The 22,271-nt window shown below is 39.1% G+C and overlaps 1 protein-coding gene across 2 annotated transcripts in view; it reads left to right on the plus strand.

Annotated features, from left to right (window-relative positions):
- The first annotated feature begins 276 nt into the window (after positions 1-276).
- PDE3B (phosphodiesterase 3B) overlaps positions 277-22,271 on the plus strand; it is a 131,316-nt gene continuing 109,321 nt past the window's right edge. For both annotated transcript variants that reach the window (XM_004613578.2, XM_055143402.1), the window contains exon 1: positions 277-1,379. In XM_004613578.2, the coding sequence (XP_004613635.2) occupies positions 426-1,379 (954 nt within the window). In that variant the 5' untranslated portion in view covers positions 277-425. The remainder of the gene's footprint in view (positions 1,380-22,271) is intronic.

Consider the following 22,271-nt stretch of genomic DNA (forward strand, 5'->3'; position numbering starts at 1 on the left):
GCCGGGGCAGCCGCGGGGGAGGAGCGCCCGCCAGCCCGCCCGCCCGCGCGCCCAACGGACCAGGCTGGGGCCGTGAGGTAACTCCGTTGCAGCCCGCTGGAGCCGAGAGGCGACAGCGCCGCTCCAGTCCTGAGAGGTGCTCGAAGGCAGAGGAGGGCGAGGGAGAGCGCAGCGGTCCCGAGCCCGAGCGCCTTCCGCCCCTCCGCTCCGCCGGCATGTCGCGGACCCCGCCGCTCCTCCGCCCGCGCGGCGGGGATCCCGGGCCGCGGCGGCGGGCGCAGCCCTGACGCGCGCCGGAGCCCCGGGGGGCGCCTCGAACGCGGGGCCTTAGGGAGTGGGCGGGTGAGGGATCGCGAGCAGCCGGGCCGAAGTCCGAGCGGGACGTGCGGGAGTCCCCGGGGGGCCACCACCCCGCGGTCCGGGCCATGAGGAGGGACGAGCGAGACGGCAAAGCCATGCGGTCCCTGCAGCCGCCGGACGGGGCCGGCTCGCAGCCCGAGAGTCTGAGAAACGGCTACGTGAAGAGCAGCGTGAGCCCCCTGCGGCAGGACCCTCCACGCGGCTTCTTCTTCCACCTCTGCCGCTTCTGCAACGTGGAGCTGCTGCTGCCGCCGCCGGCCTCCCCGCAGCAGCCACGGCGCGGCTCCCCGGGCTCCCGGGCGCGCCTGGCGCTGGGCGTCCTGGCCGCCTTTGTCCTGGCCCTCCTGGTGGGCGCGGGGCCCGAGAGCTGGGCGGCGGGGGCCGCGGGGCTGCGGACCCTGCTGAGCGTGTGCTCGCTCAGCCTCAGCCCCCTTTTCAGCATCGCCTGTGCCTTCTTCTTCCTCACCTGCTTCCTGACTTGGACCCAGCGGGGCCGCGGGCCGGGCCGCAGTGGCGGCGGCTCCTGGTGGCTCCTGGCGCTGCCCGCCTGCTGCTACCTAGGGGACTTGTTGGTGTGGCCGTGGTGGGCCGGGCCCGGGGCCCCGCACACGCCCCCGGCGGTGGCGGGCAGGTTGTTCTTGGTGCTGAGCTGCGTGGGCTTGCTGACGCTCGCGCACCCGCTGAGGCTCCAGCACAGCATCCTGGTGCTGCTCTTCGGCAGCTGCGTCTGGTGGGTCTCCTTCACCGGCCTCGGCTCGCTGCCTCCGGTCCTCCGGCCGCTGCTCTCCTGCCTGGTCGGGGCCGCCGGCTGCCTGCTCGCCCTGGGGTTGGATCACTTCTTTCAAATCAGGGCAGCCCCTCCGCATCCACGGTTGTCCAGTACCGCGGATGACAAAGTGCCTGTGATCCGACCCCGGAGGAGGTCCAGCTGCGTGTCGTTCGGAGAAACTTCGGCCAGCTCCTATGGCAGTTGCAAGATGTTCCGGAGACCCTCGTTGCCTTGCATTTCCAGAGAACAGGTAGGTGTCCGAAAGGAGGATTTGGGCAGGACGGGGCAGCGGTCGATTGACTGCAGTCCCCGAGCTGAGTAAGAGTGTTTGGAAAGCGTGGTAACTTCCCAGGGCCGAGGAAAAGTGTTTGAGAAAGAAAGCTCTCCAACACAGGAAGGTTTTTTTTTTCCCCTCCCTAAACAAGTAGGTACCGTTTTATCTTTGAATTGAAATAGACTATCGTATTGCACTTCTAAAAGACTTTTTGCAGTAGATGCGTTCTCAGAAGAAAGAGGTGAATTATTTACGATGTAATAGATGGACTATCCCACTTAGGCATACTTTGTATCTATTTGATGCCTTTTATCTGGGAATATTAGGTACTGTGTTCCTGTTATAATGGTGGTGTCAAAGATAGTAGAGTCTTGAGAATTGAACTTTAATCAGCTTGGTCATTATTCACGATAATTGAGAGGTGGGAATCTGAGATCATCTAATGAAAATGGAAAGATCATCCGATTAGGGAGCCTAGATTTGTTAATTTACCGAAAAAAATTGGAGAAAATAATTTTTAAGATCCCCCGCCCCCACTTTGTATAGACTAATACAATCTTTTACTAATTCTTGGTGTGTGTGTGAGTGTGTGTTTGTTACATAATTCGAATGTTGTAACAATTTAACCTTTAAACTTAGTACTGTCTGAGTAGATAGATGCCAAAGCATTTCTATGGTTTTTTTCCCCCCTATAGGTTTACATGTTTTGTTTTTAAAAAAGGAATTGAAAGCATCAGAGCAGAGCACGGTGGTTTTTTTTTCCCTTTTCTCCTAATCTATATATATATATATATGTATATATATATATATACATATATATATATAGCCTAGGGAGATGTTACCTGTTCTACATCACTAAGAAATCCAACAAGTTTAACTACTCTTCACTGAGCATTTACTAAAGGCATAACACTGCAGTTTTTGTCTTAAATTCTTGAAAGAATACCATAAGGTAGATGACACCTTAATTTAGAGATGAGCAAATTAATGTTTCATGGAGATAATCCATTTGACACATCTACTTAGCCACAGTACTGGGCTATGAATCTAGACTTATTTTTTAGTGCTATTTTCTGCTATTTTCTAGAGGATGAATGTGGATTTTTATCCTCAGAGTTCTCAAACTATTGCTTTCCGACCTTTTTGTTAGTGAAATGTTTTACACTGGGACCCGGTCTAGTTGGAACATTTCTTGTTCTTGTGTATCTGATTTTCTATTTCTTCCTTGAAAATAATATGCAAACTACTATTAATGTTAATTTTAATGTGTTTAACACTAATGAAGTGTTTCAATGAGACAGCACTTTGCTTCCTGAAAAATATCTTGAAAGGTTGCCTTGTAGAGAGTGTTGCTATTAGCCTAATTGCTGAGAAAAAAACTTCAAACATGTTAGATCTTTTATTTCCTAATTTTACTGGTAGATGTTTCTAAGCAATGACAATGCTTAGAAAAATGTGTATCAGGAGAAAAACTGCAACAGAAATCACTCTAAGGTATTATCAATTATTTGCATAGACTAGTATTTGATGATTAACTGTATCCAAATAGATTGCCTTTTCAACACCAGGGAAGTGTGTGTGTGTGTGTGTGTGTGTGTGTTTAAAATCAGAATTTATCACACTTTCAAACTTTTTTTTCTGAATTTAACAGAATTACATATTAATGCATTTTAATTGTAATATGTTGGTATAGTCAATACTATTTTCTTGTAAACTAAAGATTCTTGGTCTTCTTAATTCTAGTCTGGTGCATTTTCCATTATAGCATACTTTTTGAAACTTTATATGTAATGTTGTTATACAAATTAGCTTTATTTCCTATTTTTACTAGAGATCTATTTAAAAGATTATATTTGCTTAATATTATAAACCCTTAATATTCCATTATGCATATGATTCTTGAGGGCGTCACACATATATGTTTAATAGTTCAAGGACTTAATATTCACTCATTGTTCAGACTGAATTTATTGTTTAATTTTTGCATTATTAGAAAATAGTAATTTAAGATTTTCTAATTTTCAGTGTTACACTTCGTGTAAGGCAACTGTAAAATCACTTTGTTTCTAAAAGTGAAGTAAGACAAATAGATTTTGGACCAATCCTGATATATGAAGGGAAATAGCAGGATTCATAGGCAGACGACCAAGGGTAAAGTCTTGCTTGGCTTACTGTGTAATCTTAGAAATCAATGAACCTTTCCCTGTCTAACCAGGGGATCCCAGTAACTGAATTCTCTTACTTTCCAATTCTAAAAAAAGTCTTTCCACTTCTACCATTTTCTTACAAAGACTTTAGTCTTCAGTTTTTGTAAGGTATACATAAAGCATCACAATTTTCTAGTGCTTGAGGTTTTACTTAAATGTGAATGTTCATACTTATCATACCATTGTTTTCCAAGATATGATAAATGGAAAGATGAGGAGATAATTTGTGCTTTTTTGGATAGAGAGAAATTTTGTTTAAAAAGTTATTGGCAGATTTATTTTTGAATTGGTGACATAATCATTTATTACCCTTTCATTTTCATAATAATTTAAACACTTTACTTACTGACTTTGAAAAACAGTTTTAAAACTCACAAGCATGTAAGTTTCAACTGTGTGAGAGTAACTTAATTTTTAACTTTTGGGATCTTAGGTGCGGTGTGGAAAATAATGGCATATGTGTGTAGGACATTTGATTTTCAGAAATGGATTTAGGTTTACAGTATATGATGTAAATACTTTCTCCCTGTGTGTCCTTATCTTTAAACAGATGCTTTAAGACATCTGTTTCTTTAAACAGATGCTTTAAGACATTTAAAATTTAAATCTAGTTTGGGTTGACTGTTCTACCTTGGTGGGATGGAAAGAGGCACTGTTTGTAGTATGTTTGTCAGGAATCACTGAAACTAAAAGAAAGTTTGAAAAAAGAAGAAGCCCTAACTATAAGCCAACCATCTACATATCTATTGTACTTAATCTGACTATGTTCAATATAGTTTTTAGCTTTCAACCAGATAATTTTGTATGTGATAGACTAGGTAAATTTGAGGTTTTGAAAAGTATAAGTTAGTATGTGAGATATTTTTCTATACCTAAATACTAAGTACTTTCTAAATGGTTAGGCAAATATTTTAAAATTCTGTGGCCCTAAGGACCATATTTAAACCGTTAATTTTATTTGAGAAATGTATATTCAAGTATGTGAAATCTTGAATAAAAAGAGATTTTAAAGTTGTGATTACTTACACCCCTAAGGAATTTGTAAGGGATACCCTACGGTGAATTCAAGAATATGTGGATATTTATGAAAAATTTATTTTATGGCATCAATGAGTGAAAGTGCTAATTTCATGTAATATTTTGTAGTAAAAATTAACCTACGTAAGAATTTCATCCTGTATTTTGTAAATACTGTATATACTCTGCCATCAGAGTTAATTTTTCAAAAACAGATTTGATCAAAACATTCTCCCTGTTTTAAAAAAAAAACTTTTATGGCTTTTTATTATTTACAGGATAAAGTTCATGCCCTTACCCTTATTTGCAAAGCCGTTTTTAACCTGGTCTTAACTATTTTTTGTTTTTGTTTTTAAAGAACGCCATCTAGGTTATGGACACCCCTTTCCTGCATTGGAAAGGACACCCCTGTCCTTAGAATTGGCTATTTGAGGACTGCTCGTTAGCCTGAAGAGTTTCTCCTCTTCTGTTGTTACCACTCGTCCTAGTTGACTTCTCCTTTAAGGAGCAAGTAAGGTTATCTTTAGACAGCACAGTGATACCCAAATTAAGTGTGTAAACCGAGAACAAAAACTTCATTATAGAGAGTTGGCCGTATTTAAAAAGAAAAATTGGGGCCAGAGCAATAGTACAGCGGGTATGGCATTTGTCTTGCATGGGCTGACCTGAGTTCAATCCCCAGTACCCCATACGGTTTCCCCCAAACCCGCCAATTGTAATTCCTGAGTGCACAGCCAGGAGTAACCCTGGAGCACCATAGATGTGGCCCAAAAACCAAAACCAAAAAAAAAAAAAAAGGAAAGAAAGAAAGAAAAGAGAGGAAAAGTTGATAAATTATTTGAGCAGAGATGATGTCTAAGATGATTCTCATCACAGAGCACATGACGGCAGTAACATCTCTGTAGTCCGGTTTTATCACACTGAGTAGACGGTAAATAGGGCCTCAATAAGTAAAACTGGAATATTTGTTTTTTTCTATTTTCATGTTTTCAGCTTTTTTACTCTCTTTGGTGGTAGGCCCTTCTTGGATTGACGTTCCCACTTCACTTTCAATGACCTAGTCCAACTGTTTCCCCAGTTCAATGTCTGGCCCTCTTATGCTGCAAGTCTTCTTAAACTTTTTTTATTTGCCACTCAGTTTGGCCCAAGAAATATTCATTTGAACCCCACTATATACAAGTATACAAATCAAGCATTTACTGGTAATGAATCATTAAAAAGTTCATTTTGAAACAAAAATTTAAAAAGTTACACAAACTCACATGGGGTCGTAGCTCACAGTTTAAGAATCTATGCTCGTACCCCATCCAAAGCAGGGAGAATTTTTGGATGAGTTTTTATCAATGTGCATAGAGTTGTATACCTACAAAAGAGATTTAGAGTTTATCTAATTGAAAAATTCTTATTTTAGAAAATGAGAATTCAATTCTAGAAAGAAACAGTACTAGATTGTGCTGTGAGATATTGACTACTAGTTACCTAAAGTTCTCCTCAACAGTGATTGTGGCCTGTAGTCCTGGTTTTCTCAGGCTTGACAGCCATTTGCAATTATGTGACTAATGATATATCATAATATCATAATATGCTGGTTAAAGGAGGTTGGGAAGAAAGAGGAGAGAGAAGTAGAACTGACTTAAATTTTTTTTGGGTGTGGTATGGGGAATCTAATTAAGGGATTCATGTATTCAAGGCAGGCACTCTACTGTGGAGCCATGTTGTAGACCCCAAAGGGGACTTTTAAGAATCACATTGTGCAGAGCTAGGGAGATAGCTTGAAGGGGTGGAGCACATGCCTTGTGTGTGTGTGAAGCCTGTCATAGCATGCTCTCTAACACCATCAGGTGTGGCCCTCGTGGCCTCGGGAACTGTGGATTGAGTATGAACCAGTGGGCCCACTGTCACTGGGAATGGTCTGTGGTCATGAGTATCTTAGAGGAGGCCTGTTTTTTCAATAAAAGAAAACATTGTTTTCTATGACCTTGAAGATAAACTTGGTACTTGATAAAGTTACTTTAGGGAGTGACCTCATTAGCTCCTCATGCCCAACTGCCAGCTGTGGTCCCAAATCAAAAACAGTACAACTACAGGTAACTTGTTAGGATGCAGAACATACCCAAGAACCTTGAGTGGTGGCCACATAACATTTGTGTTCTATGTTGAGGAAGGAGAGAGGAGGGTAAGAAAAAAATGGGATTGGACTATTACCTTCTTTCCTAAGGGTGTTCAGTTTAAACAAAACAAACTGAACAACTATGTTGGACAAACAAAACTTGGAGAGCTGGGTTCTGTCTCAGGGTAATTCCTGACAGTTTGTAACATTGGGTTGGTGTTCATATAATTTATAAATTGATTCATGTTTGTTTAAATTGTTGTTAGAAGCCTGTTCTTGGAACTTGGGGCATAGAATTTTATTGCCCACTGTCTTTTTCTTTTACAGCTAAGAACTTTTTCTTCAATTTTTCTTCAATTAGCAGGTGTCTTAGCATCATAGATTTTTCCCTGCTCCATCCTTGAGAGTAGATTGTTTGAACTACTTCTTTCTTACATTTCACAAACTTACACTAAGCATGCTTAAAATTGACTTAGTATTTAAGTTTTTTTTTTCTGGGGGGGGGCACACCCTGTGGTTCTCAGGGCTTATTCCAGGCTCTGTGTTCAGGTTGTTCCTGGCGGTGCTCAGGGAACCATATGTGGTATTAGGGATTCGAACCAGGGTTGGTTGTATGCAGACAAGTGGCTTATCCCTTGTGCTATATCTCTGACCCCAATTTTTAATTGATAAATATCTTACATAGAAGACTACATGATTTAAGAAATATATAATACAAAAATGAAGAAAAAGAACACATACTACTTATTCTGTTTTGAGCTCCCTGTGTGACCCCTTTTAATCCCTCCTATCTACCTCAGTCACAACTCGCTTCTTTCCTGACATTTTTTTTGCTACTCATATCCTTGTTTATTTTTATAACCCTAAGTTTGTGTTCTGAAACAGTTTAGTATCTTGTTAGTATTGCCTGCTTATGAACTTGAAGTAAACAGAACCATACTGTATGAATTCTTTCATAGCTTTTTTCTTGATGCTTTCTGCAATTCATCCATATTAATGTGAATACTTGCAGTTTTTTTTTACCCCCCCATGGTGTATTTCATTGTATGGCCATAGTAAAATTTATGTAACCACTCCCTTGATCTTGGACTCTTAGGTTGCTTTCAGTTTTTCCCTACTGTATACAGTGCTACTATAAGTGTTAGTATGCTACTATTAATGAATTTGTTTTTTGAAGTGGAGGGTATTTGGGCCACACTCACCTATGCTCAGGACTCTCCACTCAGGGATCACTCCTGGCAGTGCTCAAGGGACCATATGGGATGCCGAGGATCGAGCCCAGATCAACATGGGTCAGCTTTGTGCAAGGCAAGCACATCACCCACTATACTATCTCTCCTGCCCCTAACCCTTTTTATTTTTATTGAGGTAACATTGGTTTGCAAAACTGGAAATGATTATTACAGGGGTTAGGGATTCAGTGCTACCATACCACATATGCACCTTATTTTAATGCCACACTATCTTAATTTAATAGTTCACAGTAAGACTTTATATATGGTAATCCCCTTTATCTTGTTTTTCTTTTTCAAGAGTATATTGGTTAATTTTGGACGTTTGCTTTTCCAAATAAATTTAGGATAAACTTATGAAGTCCCACCAAAAGAAACATGTTGAATTTTGATTGGTTTGCATTGAATCTAAACAATTTGGGGAAGAATTTGTTTTTGATAGATTAAATTTTTTTAATGGATTTCTGTAATATAACTTAATAAAGTTTTTGTTGATTCATAATATTTGGTTTAGGCAGTTTTATTACATTTAAAGTTGTTTAATACTTATGTCCTTTTCATTACTAATTATTATTTGCATGCTTTCTTTATCTTTGAGTCTTAATCAAACTTTTTATTTATTTATTTATTAAATTTTAAAAAATTTTTATTGAATCACTGTGAGATAGTTACAAGCTTTCGTGTTTGGGTTACAGTCACACAATGATTAAACACCCATCCCTCCACCAGTGCACATTCCCCACCACCAATATCCCTGGTATATCCCCCCTTTCCCACCCTCCCCCTGCCTCCATGGCAGACAATATTCCCTATACTCTCTTTTTACTTTGGGACATTATGGCTTAATCAGACTTTTTAGACATTTCTAATGACTGGCTCTTTGTATTAGTACTTGCTTTTAATTTTATTTATGTCAGTTTTTTCTTTATTTACTTGATGTCTTTATTTCCTTTTTACTTTCCCAACTTTGTAGTTAAGGACCTACGAACTTGGGCTTTTCCAGTGCATGCATTTAAAGATCCTATCTTTTGGCTCAGAGAGATAGTGCAATATAGATAAAGCACAGGCCTTGCATGTGGCCAATCTCGGTTTGATTCCTGGCACCGCATATGGTCTCCCCCAAACTGCCAGGAATTATCCCTGATTACGGAGCCAGGAGTGAGTCCTGAGCACAGTGGATGTGGCCCTCCAGGAAAACAAAACCAAAACAGTAAAGATTATACCTTTCTCTCTAAATATTGCTTTAATTGAATCTCATCAGTTTTCATGTCCAGTGCTATGACTCTTTAGCACTTTCTAATTTTGTTTTGATCTCCTTTTTTGACTAATAAGTTGTTTATAAAAGCAATTCAGTCACATGCAGGTTTTTCTAGTTATCTTGTGTTACTTTGGATTTATTTGCTTTGTGGTCAAAGAATGTTGCCTTATGTGTTAAATTTCTATAAGTGTTCTATGTTCTTGAATGTAATATACATATATATAGATTTCAGTTGTTTAGTGTTGTATTTATTAGCTGTTTGGGACATAAGGGCTTTCAAGTTGTTCTTAACCTATCTCATGTGTCATTATTGATTTGTATGTTCTTGACCCACTGGTATCTGGAGAAGGGACTAAAAATCTCACTTTGCCAGTAGATTTGTCAGTTTCTTCGAGCGTTTGCAACTGCTTCTCATGTTGACATGTATGGAGGATAGAACGTCTCTGAATCATATGTAGTTACTTATCAAAAGAACACCAAAAACTTCATGAGCACACATTTAAAATATTTAAAGAATATAGGAAAGCAATGAAAAGTTAGTTTGATCAGAGTTAACTAATTTCTCCCCCCGACTTCCTAGTTTTGCAAAGACAAGTGGGGGGGGGGGCAGAGTCGCACATTCTTTGGTTTTTATTTAATTAATTAATGTATGTATTTATTTATGACTTTTGGTCATACCTGGTGGTGTTCAGGGACTGCTTCTGGCTCTGTGCTTAGGGATTGGTGTTGGCAGTGTTTGGCGGGGGGCGGTCTGTGCAGCGCTGAGGGTTGAATTTGGGCCTCAAGTTTGCAAAGAATGTGCCTTTTGAGCGTTCTCTTGGGTCCCACACAAACTTTGGTCACAGTGCCTGCATACTTGCTTATGATGCTTACTTAGGGGTTGTACACTTGGTAGCAGTGCTAGGGGTGGCTAACATAATCTTGCTATCTCACTCAGCAGGATCACTTTTACCATATAAGGTGGTGCAATGGGTTGAACTTGTTGGCCTCGGGCCTCTTAAATATATTTATAAATTGCCTTTTTATTTTATACCAGACCTGAATATTCTAAAGTAACAAATAATTTATAAATGTGTCTATCCTGCAGTTTCAGTTTCCATAAATTTGTTTGTACTAAGAGTTGTACTTGATTTGTTCTCTTTGTGGTATCTGTAGGACCCTTTTTTAGTTGAAAAAAAATTCTTAAGATTTTAGTATTTTAGGCAGTTTAAGGTCTAGAGCAAAGTTGAGGGGAACATACAGTTTCCATATATGCTTTGCCCTTATACTGCATAACATATCCTGTTGTCAGTACTCCCCACCAGATTACATTATAATTATTCACCTACATGAATTCATCATATTCACCTAAAATCTGTAGTTGATAGTATATTTTTCTTTGGGTGTTATTCTTTTTTTGGGATTAGACAAATATAAAAAGACCTTTATTTGTCATATAGCTTAGAAAAATAAAATGTTTATGGGGAAGAATAGTTCACAAATTCAAAATCTTATACACATATTAAATAATGATTGATAGAATATATGAATAAATTATGATTCAGGAAAGTTGCCCATAATGTTTTGCAGAGAGGGAAATCTCTAAGTATTAGAGATTTAAAAAAAGACCTGGAGAATAAGGGTAAAAAAATATTTAACATGGACTTAATTGAAGTTCCAAAAGAAGATAAAATGGAAAAATACTATTTGGTGGTGGTGGTGTTAATGACTGTAAAATAAAACTTTATAGGACTAATGTAAAATACCAACTCATATGTGAATCCAAGAAGAATAAAAATCAATATGCTCCTAGATTTTCATATGTCTAAAGCACAGAAAAAGACATAATAAAAGAAATCAAAGAAAAAGGAGAAATTATGAAAAATGAATATTTGTATTGAAAGGTGAATTATTAATAATAAAAGCCATGAAACAGTAAAGTATCCTTTTTGAACTGCAGAAAAATATTCGTAAAATTTGAAATCAATCAAAATCTGGAAAATGATGTTTTTAGAAATAGAACAAAAAACATTTCAGGTCAGCGAAAGCTGAGTTTTTACCACCTACAGCACGCTTACTTTCTACAAATGGAAAAACTGAAATCAAGAAAGAATGCTATATTGGGCTGGAGTGATAGCACAGCACTTAGTGCATTTGCCTCGCACTCGGCCGACCCTGCTTCGATTCCCAGCATCCCATACGGTTCCCTGAGCACCGCCAAAAGTAATTCCTGAGTTCATGAGCCAGGAGTAACCCCTGTGCATCACTGGGGTGTGGCCCAAAAATCAAAAAAAAAAAAAAAAAGAAAAGAAAAGAAAGAAAGAAAGAAAGAAGGAAAGAAAGAAAAGAACGCTATAATATACAAAGATAAGGATCATGATATTATGAAACTTTTTTTAACAGCACCCCATTTGTAAGGAGAGGGCAATAATTAACATTAGAAAACAAAAACATTTACATTGAAAGAAAATTAGAATAAATTAGTGTATTATAGCAGAATTTAGAGAGAAAGAAAAGCATCATTTTTTTTTCACATGAAGAAAGAGAAGTATAAAGATATTTCAAAACCGGGTGACTGAAAATGTCGTGGTGTCCTTAGTTAATATTGTTTCTTCTAAACACCTTGTTTTTAAGAAAGGACAAAAAGTTTTATTGACTATAGCATGTTTTCACATGTAATTGCTTACTGTCTTTGAATTGGGATATAAATTCTCTGAGTCTAAGAATCAACATTCTTGTTTTATATTTTTCACAGAACATTTATAAATCCAGAATAGATATCTGTTGTATTTACTGTTATTGTCATTTCTCAATAATAATAATAATAATAATACCAGCTTTTGAGTGAAGAAAAGAACAATAGTTAGAAATGATTTTCAGTCTCAAAGAACACTCTTTGGTATTCTCTTTAACAATTTATATTCTGAACCATGTTGAAGCTAGATTGCATAAGTTAAAATGGCATCATCAGGCGCTGGAGAGATAGTACAGCAGTAGACTGCTTGCCTGGCAGGGGGCCCACTCAGGTCCAATCCCCAGCATCCCATATAGTCTGCTGAGCACCACTAGGAGTAATTCTTGAGTGCAGAGCCAGGAGTAACTCTTGAGCATCACTTGATGTCCCCCAAAACCACCAACAAAAAAAATGGCATCTTTACTGATCTAGGTTCAAATCCCATATGATCCTGGTACCACATATATCTGTCTCCCTGAAGATGACCAGGAATGACCCCTGCGCACAGAGCTAGTTGTAAACTCTGAGTGTCAAAATACATACATACATACATACATACATACATACATACATACATAAATACATAAGTGAATAGAGAGTGTCCCCATCACTTATAGGATATTAGGCAGGTAGTTTAGCTTCTTTATAGCTCTGTTTCCTCAAATTTAAATTTGGACTCAAATTGTATGGCTGTTTATGCCAAATTACTCTGAAGTTAATTGAAAGGCAAATTGAAATTTAGATCTTGCAAGCAGTATCCTTTATTTGTTCTGATCCTTCTTGCAATCCATATTATATAAAAATGTGCACTTTAAAAGATTATGATGGGTGAAATTCTTGCAGCAGTTGTTGGCTGGAGGACAACCAAATATATAAAATGATGCTTTTAAGAATGACTATATGATGTAATTGGTATTTCTCATCTTTTGAAGTTTCATAGGTAAAGGTTAAAAGCCTTTGGCTAAGCAGTAAAGAAAATTTTGTTGGCTACTGCAGCCAGAAATTATTATCCCTTAATGTTTTTGTTCCAGTTTGTCACTTTGGAGTTGGAGGTGCAAGCAACTTCAAACAAATGTTCTTACCCATTATTGCTCATAGCTCACTGCCTCCTAAGCATGTTGACAGCTATGTAGTCCCACCCCAGGGATGGTAAGAGTGACAAGAGATAAAGGAGCAGACAGGAGAGAAAGGAGAGAAAGGGCATGTAAAAGTGACTCCCTCCAACCCTCTTCCTTACTCCAGTCAGTGTTAAATACTGACCTTTACTGCTTTTTCACTTTAATACTTTGTTCCATTTTGCTGATTAAGTTCCTCAGAGTCTCCACTACCTGAATGCTAATGGTTTGAGGCAGACAGAAATAATTATGGATATGCATTTTTTGCAGATAAACGGGGAAATGCATTTCTGTAGGAGAAAGATACCTACATATACACTAATAAGCACTAAATGAGTAATGTCATTGAGTAAGCTATTGTCTTTGCTTTTGTTGTAAAAATAAGCACCTTGTAGAACGACATTTAAGACAAGGGAATTCATTCCTTCAGCAAACATTATTAATATTTTCTTCAAGGAGCAGTGAGATATATGAAGAAGAATCATGTGAGGACATTGCACCCAGGAGTTTAAGATACAAATGAGCATCTTACTTATTTTAATTTTTGTTTGCAGTGCCAGAGATCAATCCCCAGTGCCTTCCACATGCAAGACCAGTGCTGTGCTGATAAGCTACATTCTCTGTCCCACAGGGAATATTATTATTATTATTTTTTGTGGGGGGCAACACTTCTGGCTGTGCTCTGAGCTTACCCCTGGCTCTGCACTCAAGGATCACTCCTGGTTGGGCTTACCCGGGTGATCATATGGGGTGTTGGGGATCGAACCTGGGGTGGGCAAGTGCAAGACAAGTATCTTACCCACTATACTATCTACCCTGGCCCCTCAAGTGAAAAATTTATATTAGAAAAAATGTGATGTAATATTGTAATGTCTGAGGAAGCTCAATAATTCCATACCCAAATTCTGAAAGGATAAGGTGACAACTGAGTGATCAGAATGCCAACTTTATTCCTATTAAAGCTCATATTACAGAGCATGACTATATGCATGCAATTTGAGTTTCTAATAGTGAACTCCAGACTTAAATAGATGTATTTGGTATCAGGCAGTACAGTGCCAGGAACAACCCTCCCTATTTTCTTTGGGAACCATGGAGGAATACTGGAGAACTGGGTAAGCTCCCAGAAGCAAAATCCATTGGTAGAATGGTGCTTATGTAATGCTTTAGTTTAACTTCCCAATCGTGTGAGTCACTATTCCTCTCTAGGAGAAAGATAGTGAGAGGATAGAGAGAGGTCAGAAGTGTTCAGGGGAAATTCCTCCACTTAGAAACTTTTTGAGAAAAAGCCATTGCCTCTCAACTTGAAAAAAGAAAAATCCATTTGTAGTCCCCACATTCTTTATATTATGTAAATACGTAATTTAAGCTTTGCATATCATCATTTCTGTCACTGTCACCCCGTTGCTCATCGATTTGTTCGAGCGGGCACCAGTAACGTCTCTCATTGAGAGACTTATTGTTACTGTTTCTGGCATATCCAATACGCACGGGTAGCTTGCCAGGCTCTGCAGCTCGGGCTTGATACTCTCTGTAGCTTGCCGGGCTCTCCGAGAGGGGCGGAGGAATCGAACTCGGGTCGGCCGCTGAAAGGCAAACACCCAACCGCTTTGCTATCGCTCCAGCCCATCATCATTTCTGTAGGTAGTAATTCTTCATGGAGTGTACATACCTTAAGGATTGAAGCTGAATTCTATGGGTCTTTCTACTTCTTTTCTTCACAAAATTGAGTCACTTCCTTCTTAGTGTGCATCTGCAGTTTCACTTAACATTCAACTGTTTTTGGGTCAGCCCATCTCTTTACCTCCACTGTATTTTGTAATCTTTAAATGCAGGAAAGGCATCCTGTTCATTTATATTTCTGTGGTGCTTTGTGTGTGCAAAATAATTTATTGGATGGATTTACCACATTCCATACCACTCCATCTCTTTATTTGCAGTTACTTTATGGTGCTTATAATTCCATAACTGAAAATAACTTGAGCAGGAAAATCCTAAGGAATAAGATCTTGATGTCCCAGAACTAGAAATAATCTTCTTTGGCAGAGGAAACTTACTTTAGTCGCATGTCTGCGTTTATAGGTAAAGCTTGGAAGAATACTGAAATTGTGATTATAAAGACTAATGCAGGACAGTATGGATAGTTATTACCTTTTTTTTTTAAAAAAAAAAGGTGGGGACTGGAAAAGTGTTGAGCACATGCTTTGCATGTGAGAGCCCTAGGTTCAATCCCTGCCACTACATGATCTTCTGAGCACCAAACCAGGAATAGCCCACAGGTTCCCTTGGAAGTGACCCCAAAATCAAAACAAAGAAGATGGCCTGGAATGATGACTTGAGGTGACATCATGGTGCAGTGGCAGTTTTATTAGCAATTCTAATATTGCTTTTTTGATATGACTTATAGAATTTAAAAAAAAATCATGTTCAGTTAAAAATTCCTATGAAGGCCCAGGAGTTGACTCATTGGCAAAAGCACCTGCATTGCAGGCTGTGAGTTTGATCCACACATGCTGTTCACACATGCTATGATCCTTGCACCTTTGCTGTTAGGGACCCTGAAACCACAACAGAGACTACAGTCTCCAGAACACCACAGTCAGCGTGTATGCACACTGCAGCTTAAAATGTGTAAATCCAGTGAGCAGCTGTTTGAGCACAACAAAGAACACTGGCAAACTCTAAAACCAGACTGCATGAGCCCTGCAGCTAATGGAGTGTGATTCCGAGGGGCATGAGTGCAAGAAATATCGCTACAGTCTACAGCCCTGGGTGAACACCTCAATCAAGATGTGAGCACATTTCATGATCCCTGGTCATCACAACAACTGCAAAAGGAAGCAGATGGGGAAATGCTCCTAGTTATATTTTTGGTTATCAGTTAATGAGTATTGATTGAACATTTTTTGGTGCTCTGGTTATCTTAAAAAAAAAGTTTGAGGGGATGCATTGCATTTGTAAAAATAAAAAAATCTTTTAAAATTAATTTCTATAGTTTGGGTAACATGCATACAATGGGTAACATGCATACAATAGTGTTAAAGCTTTTGATACTGATGTACAAAGTTACTGCACAACTCCACAACCAAAGTGCCCACAATCGTCCCCAGCTGCTCCTGCATCATTTCTAGTCCAATCTTCCCTACTACGCTCAGGGCTTGGTAATCAGGTGTTTTTTTTGTTGTTGTTTTTTTTTGCTTTTTGGGTCACATCTGGCAATACACAGGGGTCACTCCTGGCTCTGCACTCAGGAATTACCCTTGGTGGTGCTCAGGGGACCATATGGGATGCTGGGAATCGAACCCGGTTTGGCCGCGTGCAAAGCAAGTGCCCTACCTGTTGTGCTATCGCTCCAGTCCTGGTAATCAGTTTTATAATTCAAGGCCAAAGGTTTGTCACTGTTTGGTTCTGTCTACTCCTTTGTTTTGTCTCTATGCCACAGATGAGTGGAAAAATATATAATTTTTGTTGTTTATGAAGGAGGAAGATGACAGTAAATTTTTAATCACAAACACTTAGCAAATTAATAATGTGGTGATTTTAAATGTAGTTATTTTGCCAGGTAAAAAAATTAAAGATATTTTAATTTGGGCTCTGGGCTAACTTTGTGGTGCTTAGGGGTCACACTCAGTGGTATTCAGGGTACCATGTGGTGTCAGGGATCACGCTTTGATCTCCCATTTGCAAATCATATATTTATCCACCAGCTGAACATATATGTCTAGCCCCCAGGTTACTGAAACTTACATTCATTCAAGTAAATGAATTTTTAGCTTAGACACATTTTTAGTTTAAATTTATTTTTCTTTTTTCCCCCACATGTTTATACCTGGTTTCTGCTTACTAAACAGTGATTAAAAAACACTTTTTTTCCTGATCAATAAGTTTTTTTTTAAATTGAGATTCTCTGGTTTACAATACTGTAAATAATGTTTTTTCATGATAAATAGGGGTTTTCAACATATTTCACTCTGTCTTACTATGCCTTGAAACAGAGATGCCAAAGTGGTTTATAAACTCTCTATGCTATACACTCAGTGTTCACAGACATCTTTGTAATACTTACCTGATCTCCAATAATTATTTTGCTTGCTCCTTGCTGTTAGCTATTATTTCCTACTGCTATCAACCTTTGACAGACTTCCCCTTTCCCAGTTTGTTAGTGATTATCAGTAGTGGTTCAGGAAGCTAGTTAACCAGCATACTTGGAATTGACCATAAAAATAAGGATGAAAAGACATGGCAGTCTTCCTCATACATACAGTGTATGGACTTTGTAACATCTGTTTTCACTGTGCAGATACCCTTTCACTTGTTTTGAGCAAGAATTTCTGGATAAATGAGATATTAGTCATATTGGTTTAACAAGAGCAACCAAATATAGTCCTTAATTTTTTAAAAATGAGGCATTGTACATACTGTAAAATGAACAAAGTAAAGTATACTGCTTAGCTCAAGACTCTGTGGGGGTGGGGCACACTCAGCGGTTCTCAGGGGTTACTCTGGTTCTGTACTCGGTATTACTCCTAGTAGTTCTCTGCGGACCATATGGGATGCCAGGGATCTAACTCGAGTCTGCCACATGCAAGGCAAGCTCCTTGCCCCACCTTGACTCATTTTTTAATATTTGTATATGTGCATATAATTTTCATTCACATAAGAATTAGAAAACTTTCTAGCATATTAGGTGACTTTCTCATTTTTCTCTTTTAGTTGATAACCCACATCTGAAGATGTGTGCAGTTCTGCCCTTTATTCTAACACATTTAGTTTTGCCTGTTTTTGAATCTTTACAGAAAGTAGAATTTGAGTTTTTTAAAATTATTTTGTTTCATGAACCATTATTCTTCTGAACTTTTAATGTTATTTTTTTTCAAATTAGTCTTTGAAAATTTGACTTTGGAAATTCAAAAATGGATAAAATGTATTTTGCCATGTGGGGCCTAGGATTAGGGGGAAAGGTACTATAAAGAGGTATAAGGGAAATACAAAGAAGTCTTGGGATGAGTGGTGCTCTGTCAGTGAGGACCTGCCAGAAACTGGGTGATGCATGCGTAGGTAAATGTTGGAGAGTTTAACAAATGAGTAATTTATAAAAGCATGTGGGGAAACCAGACGGGGATGGTAAAATATCTGCTCAGCAACAATGGGTACAGGTTTTGTATTTATCTGAGAAAATATTTTTATTTTTAAAAATCTTTTAATCATTTGAAGTGGATTCAAGCAGAATAGGATTAACTCATGAGGAAATAATTTCTGTGTCATGGGAAATATTCAAGAAAAGATAGGGATCTTTGAAAGTGTATGGGTGTATAAGGACAACAACAACAAAAAATATAGATTTAAGCTTACAAGATACCTTTAGCTATAATACTATTTCTCCAAATCTGATAAAATTGAATTTTTGGGGGTAAAATAAAATATGCTTGATTTTCTTTTACTAATGTTTATTTATGTTTATTCCTCTTGGCATGCTCAGTCCCCTCTGGCCCCCAGCAGTCTAGCTTAAATGTTACCTTTATTTAGCACTGGACACGTACAAATAGGCTAGGTTTTGTTCTCGGTATAGTAAGTGGAACCCTGAACAAGGCACAAGATTCTTGTCCTAGTGGAGCTTTAAAAAATTCTGGTGTAAGTAAATAAAATATAAATGCACCCTGAAATGACTTCAGATAGCTCCTATAATGTGATGCATGGAGAAGGTAAAACAGAACGACAGGGTGAAGGAGACAAGGGCCTGGGTGGTGGAACCGGTGCTCTAGGCATGGCAGACAGGGAAAGCCTCTCTAAAGTTCAGATTTGACCCGCACATAAAAGTTTAAAAGAATCTGGTCATGGAAGATCTGGGGAGCAAAGCAAATATTTCAGGCAGGAGGACTAGAAGATGCAAAGTTCCCTGTGGGTGGAAAGAGCTTGGTGTTGTTGAGATTTGGAAAGAAAGCTGGGTGGCCCAAGCGTGGAAGTAGTAGAGAAAGAATGGGTTACATGGGTCCTTACATGGGTCCATGCATCTCATTTTAATTATATGTGGATGGAAGCCATGAGACCATTTTATGATATAATTTATACATTTAAAAGATTGTTCTGACACTTTTATGGGCTGTTGGGAGTATCTCAAATGGAAGCAGGAAGATAGAATGCTGCTGAAGTTGTCCAAGGGAGAGATCGGCGTGGCTTGTACTCTCAGGGAACAGACTTGCTCCACCGCCTTGACCCGCACTGATCATCAGGATAAAATGACCATTTAAAATAGTTTAGGTGTTTCATGCACACCTCTGTTAAAGCAGCTTTCATATGTGTATCACTTAAACCTCTAATTGCCTTCCTCCTTAGATTCCAAGTCAGAATTCCTTAGTATATCTTTGGCACAGGGACAATGTCTTCCCTTTCCTGCACTCTCACTCCTCTCAGCGTTACGGACAGCACTCTTATAAATGTGGGACATCTTTAATGCTTAGTCAGTGAATTCATGAATATTACTTCTAACTGAACTCAGAGCTTTCTGTCACTATTATAAATGGTACCAGAAGGTTACATAACTATAACAACATAAGCTGGATTAAATAAAAAACATACGTCTTCCTTACACAGTGAATCAATTTAGTCTATGTGTAACTATGGAAGACCTGCTAAGAAGGGAAAGTTTACAATTTTTTTTGTTGTTGAAGAAGGATAAAGTACAAACAGAAAAGCTTACAAAAAATAAAACCAAGAGCTAAAAGTATTGTTTCTGTATTCATTAGGATAAAACATAAGCTGATGTAACCAAGATCCCCAAATATAGTGATGATGACCTAGAAGTTTATTCCTCACATAACAATTGGTCACACATTTAGTCTGGTGGGACAGTTGATGACCCAGATTCTGTCCTTGATGTTGTCGTGTCATCTCCTAGGGTCCTGTTCTCACTACATGTTCAAAACTGGAATGTTTTCATTCTCACCATCCAGGCTCTGGGAAGGAGGAAAGGCATTAGGGAAGGAATTTCCATTTAAGCAGCTGAAAGTTACTCATGTCACTTTTCCTCGCATTCCATTGGCAAAAACTTAGGTGTCCTCACTGAGCTGCAAGAGAGACTGAGAACTGTAGTTTCTAGGGATGAACATAGCAAGAGCCCTACTAGTTTTTATTTTTCAGTTAGCACTCTAACGTAGTTGCAGTTATTGGATATGCTTAAAATGAATTTAAGAATTTTGCTTTTATTTCAATAGAGTGGAAAAATTCTTCTTGTAATTTATGGTGTGACATGAGATAATGGTACAATAACTGCCACTTTGTTTATAAGTATAATAACTAAAGATTAGGGGTCAGAGACAGAGAAAGGGACAAAGAGAGAGGGAGGAAGAGAGGAAAGAAGGGAGAAAGAGAGAGAGAGAGAGAGAGAGAGAGAGAGAGAGAGAGAGAGAAATCAAAGGGCTGAAGAGCATGCTTTGTATATGGGAGGCTCGAGTTTGATCCCTGGCAGTACGTAGTTCCCTAAGCACCACAGGAAGTAGCTAGCCTCTGAGCACCTCCAAGTCTAGTCCTAAACCAAACAAAAACATACAACGTTTAAGATAGTGTTTAGATTTATAACTTTTTCATGGGGAAGGAGTTTGGGTTGTGCCACAGCTGTCTATAGGCTTGTTTCTAGCTCTCTGCTCAAGGATCATTTATGGATTAAGCCAGGTTGTGCGGTGTGCAACATAAGCACTTCATTACCCCTAGTACTATCCCTCTTTCCCCAACTCTTGTATTTTACATATACTACTTTCAAGATTCCATGATTTTTCTTGGTATTTTCTTGCATTTAGAACCTTTTTTTCTGATTAATGAAATCCTTTTTAGACTATAAAACCTAGCTCATACTTAATTCAAAAATGCACACACCACTTTAGACATAGTAATTTTTCTATGCTTTGTATCTCCATCCTAAAAACATATTGTACTTCTATATAGCATCTGGAATTAGGGAAAAGGCTTTTTTTGTTTTAGATGGGGCTTCCTAAGTAGTACTCAGTGGCCTTGGGGGACACTCCTTGCATTTATTAGCCAACTGATTAAAATGGCTCAATGGTGGCCCTACAGTGCTGTGCGTAGGAGCCTTGCCTGTGCCCCTAGCCCATATGCTATCTCACTGGCCCCAGGTAAGAGACTTCTTGACCCTGATTTGAACTGGGGTAGAAAGCCAACTTAGTATTCTAAGAGAAGTTCTTTATTAGGGGTGGGGGAGTGGGTGGGGAGAAAGGACACTTCCCAAGCAGAGCTCAGGAGGTCTGGGGCAGGTGTGGGGGGGGGGCTGTCTCACCAACCAACTGGGCTGATATTTCAGTGCAAAAACCTGAGGATGTGCTACTGCCCAGGACATCCAGTGCGAGGGATACCTTGGTGATGGTATGGGCCTCCAAAGTCACTCCAGTGGTAACTGGGGGCCTCCAGGGCTGCACCCAGCAGTGCTTGGGGGGATCTGGTGGTGCAGGAATTGAATCTACAGTTTGGGCATTGAATGTGCCCTAACCACTCTATAACTGTACTATCTCCCAGCCCCCTAAAAATTTTTTTTTGGGGGGGTATATTTCTTTTTTTTTTTTATAATTTTATTGAATCACCATGAGATAGTTACAGGCTTTCATGTTTGGGTTACAATCACACAATGATCAAACACCCATCCCTCCACCAGTGCACATTCCCCACCACCAATATCCCTGGTATACCCCCCCTTTTCTACCCTCCCCCTGCCTCCACGGCAGACAATATTCCCCAGACTCTGTCTTGGAATCAGCTTAACCAAAGAGGTGAAGGACCTATACAAGGAAAATTACAAAACACTACTTCAAGAAGTAAAAGAGGACACTAGGAAACGGAGACACATCCCCTGTTCATGGATAGGGAGAATTAACATTATCAAAATGGCAATACTGCCCAAAGCACTATACAAATTTAATGCGGTCCCTATCAGGATACCCATGACATTTTTCAAAGAAATAGAAATTCATATGGAACAATAAGCCCCCTAAAAATTCTTACCTGTATTTTTAGAAATTCGTATGGAACAATAAGCCCCCTAAAAGTTCTTACCTGTATTACCTGTATCACTGTCATCCCATTGCTCATCGATTTGCTTGAGCGGGCACCAGTAACGTCTCCATTGTGAGACTTGTTACTGTTTTTGGTATATACAGACATCTAGTTATTATAAAAGAGTCATAAAAGCCCTTTTTTCTTTATTATATGATC

Source organism: Sorex araneus, chromosome 6, assembly GCF_027595985.1.
Source record: "Sorex araneus isolate mSorAra2 chromosome 6, mSorAra2.pri, whole genome shotgun sequence".
Taxonomy (NCBI): Eukaryota; Metazoa; Chordata; class Mammalia; order Eulipotyphla; family Soricidae; genus Sorex; species Sorex araneus.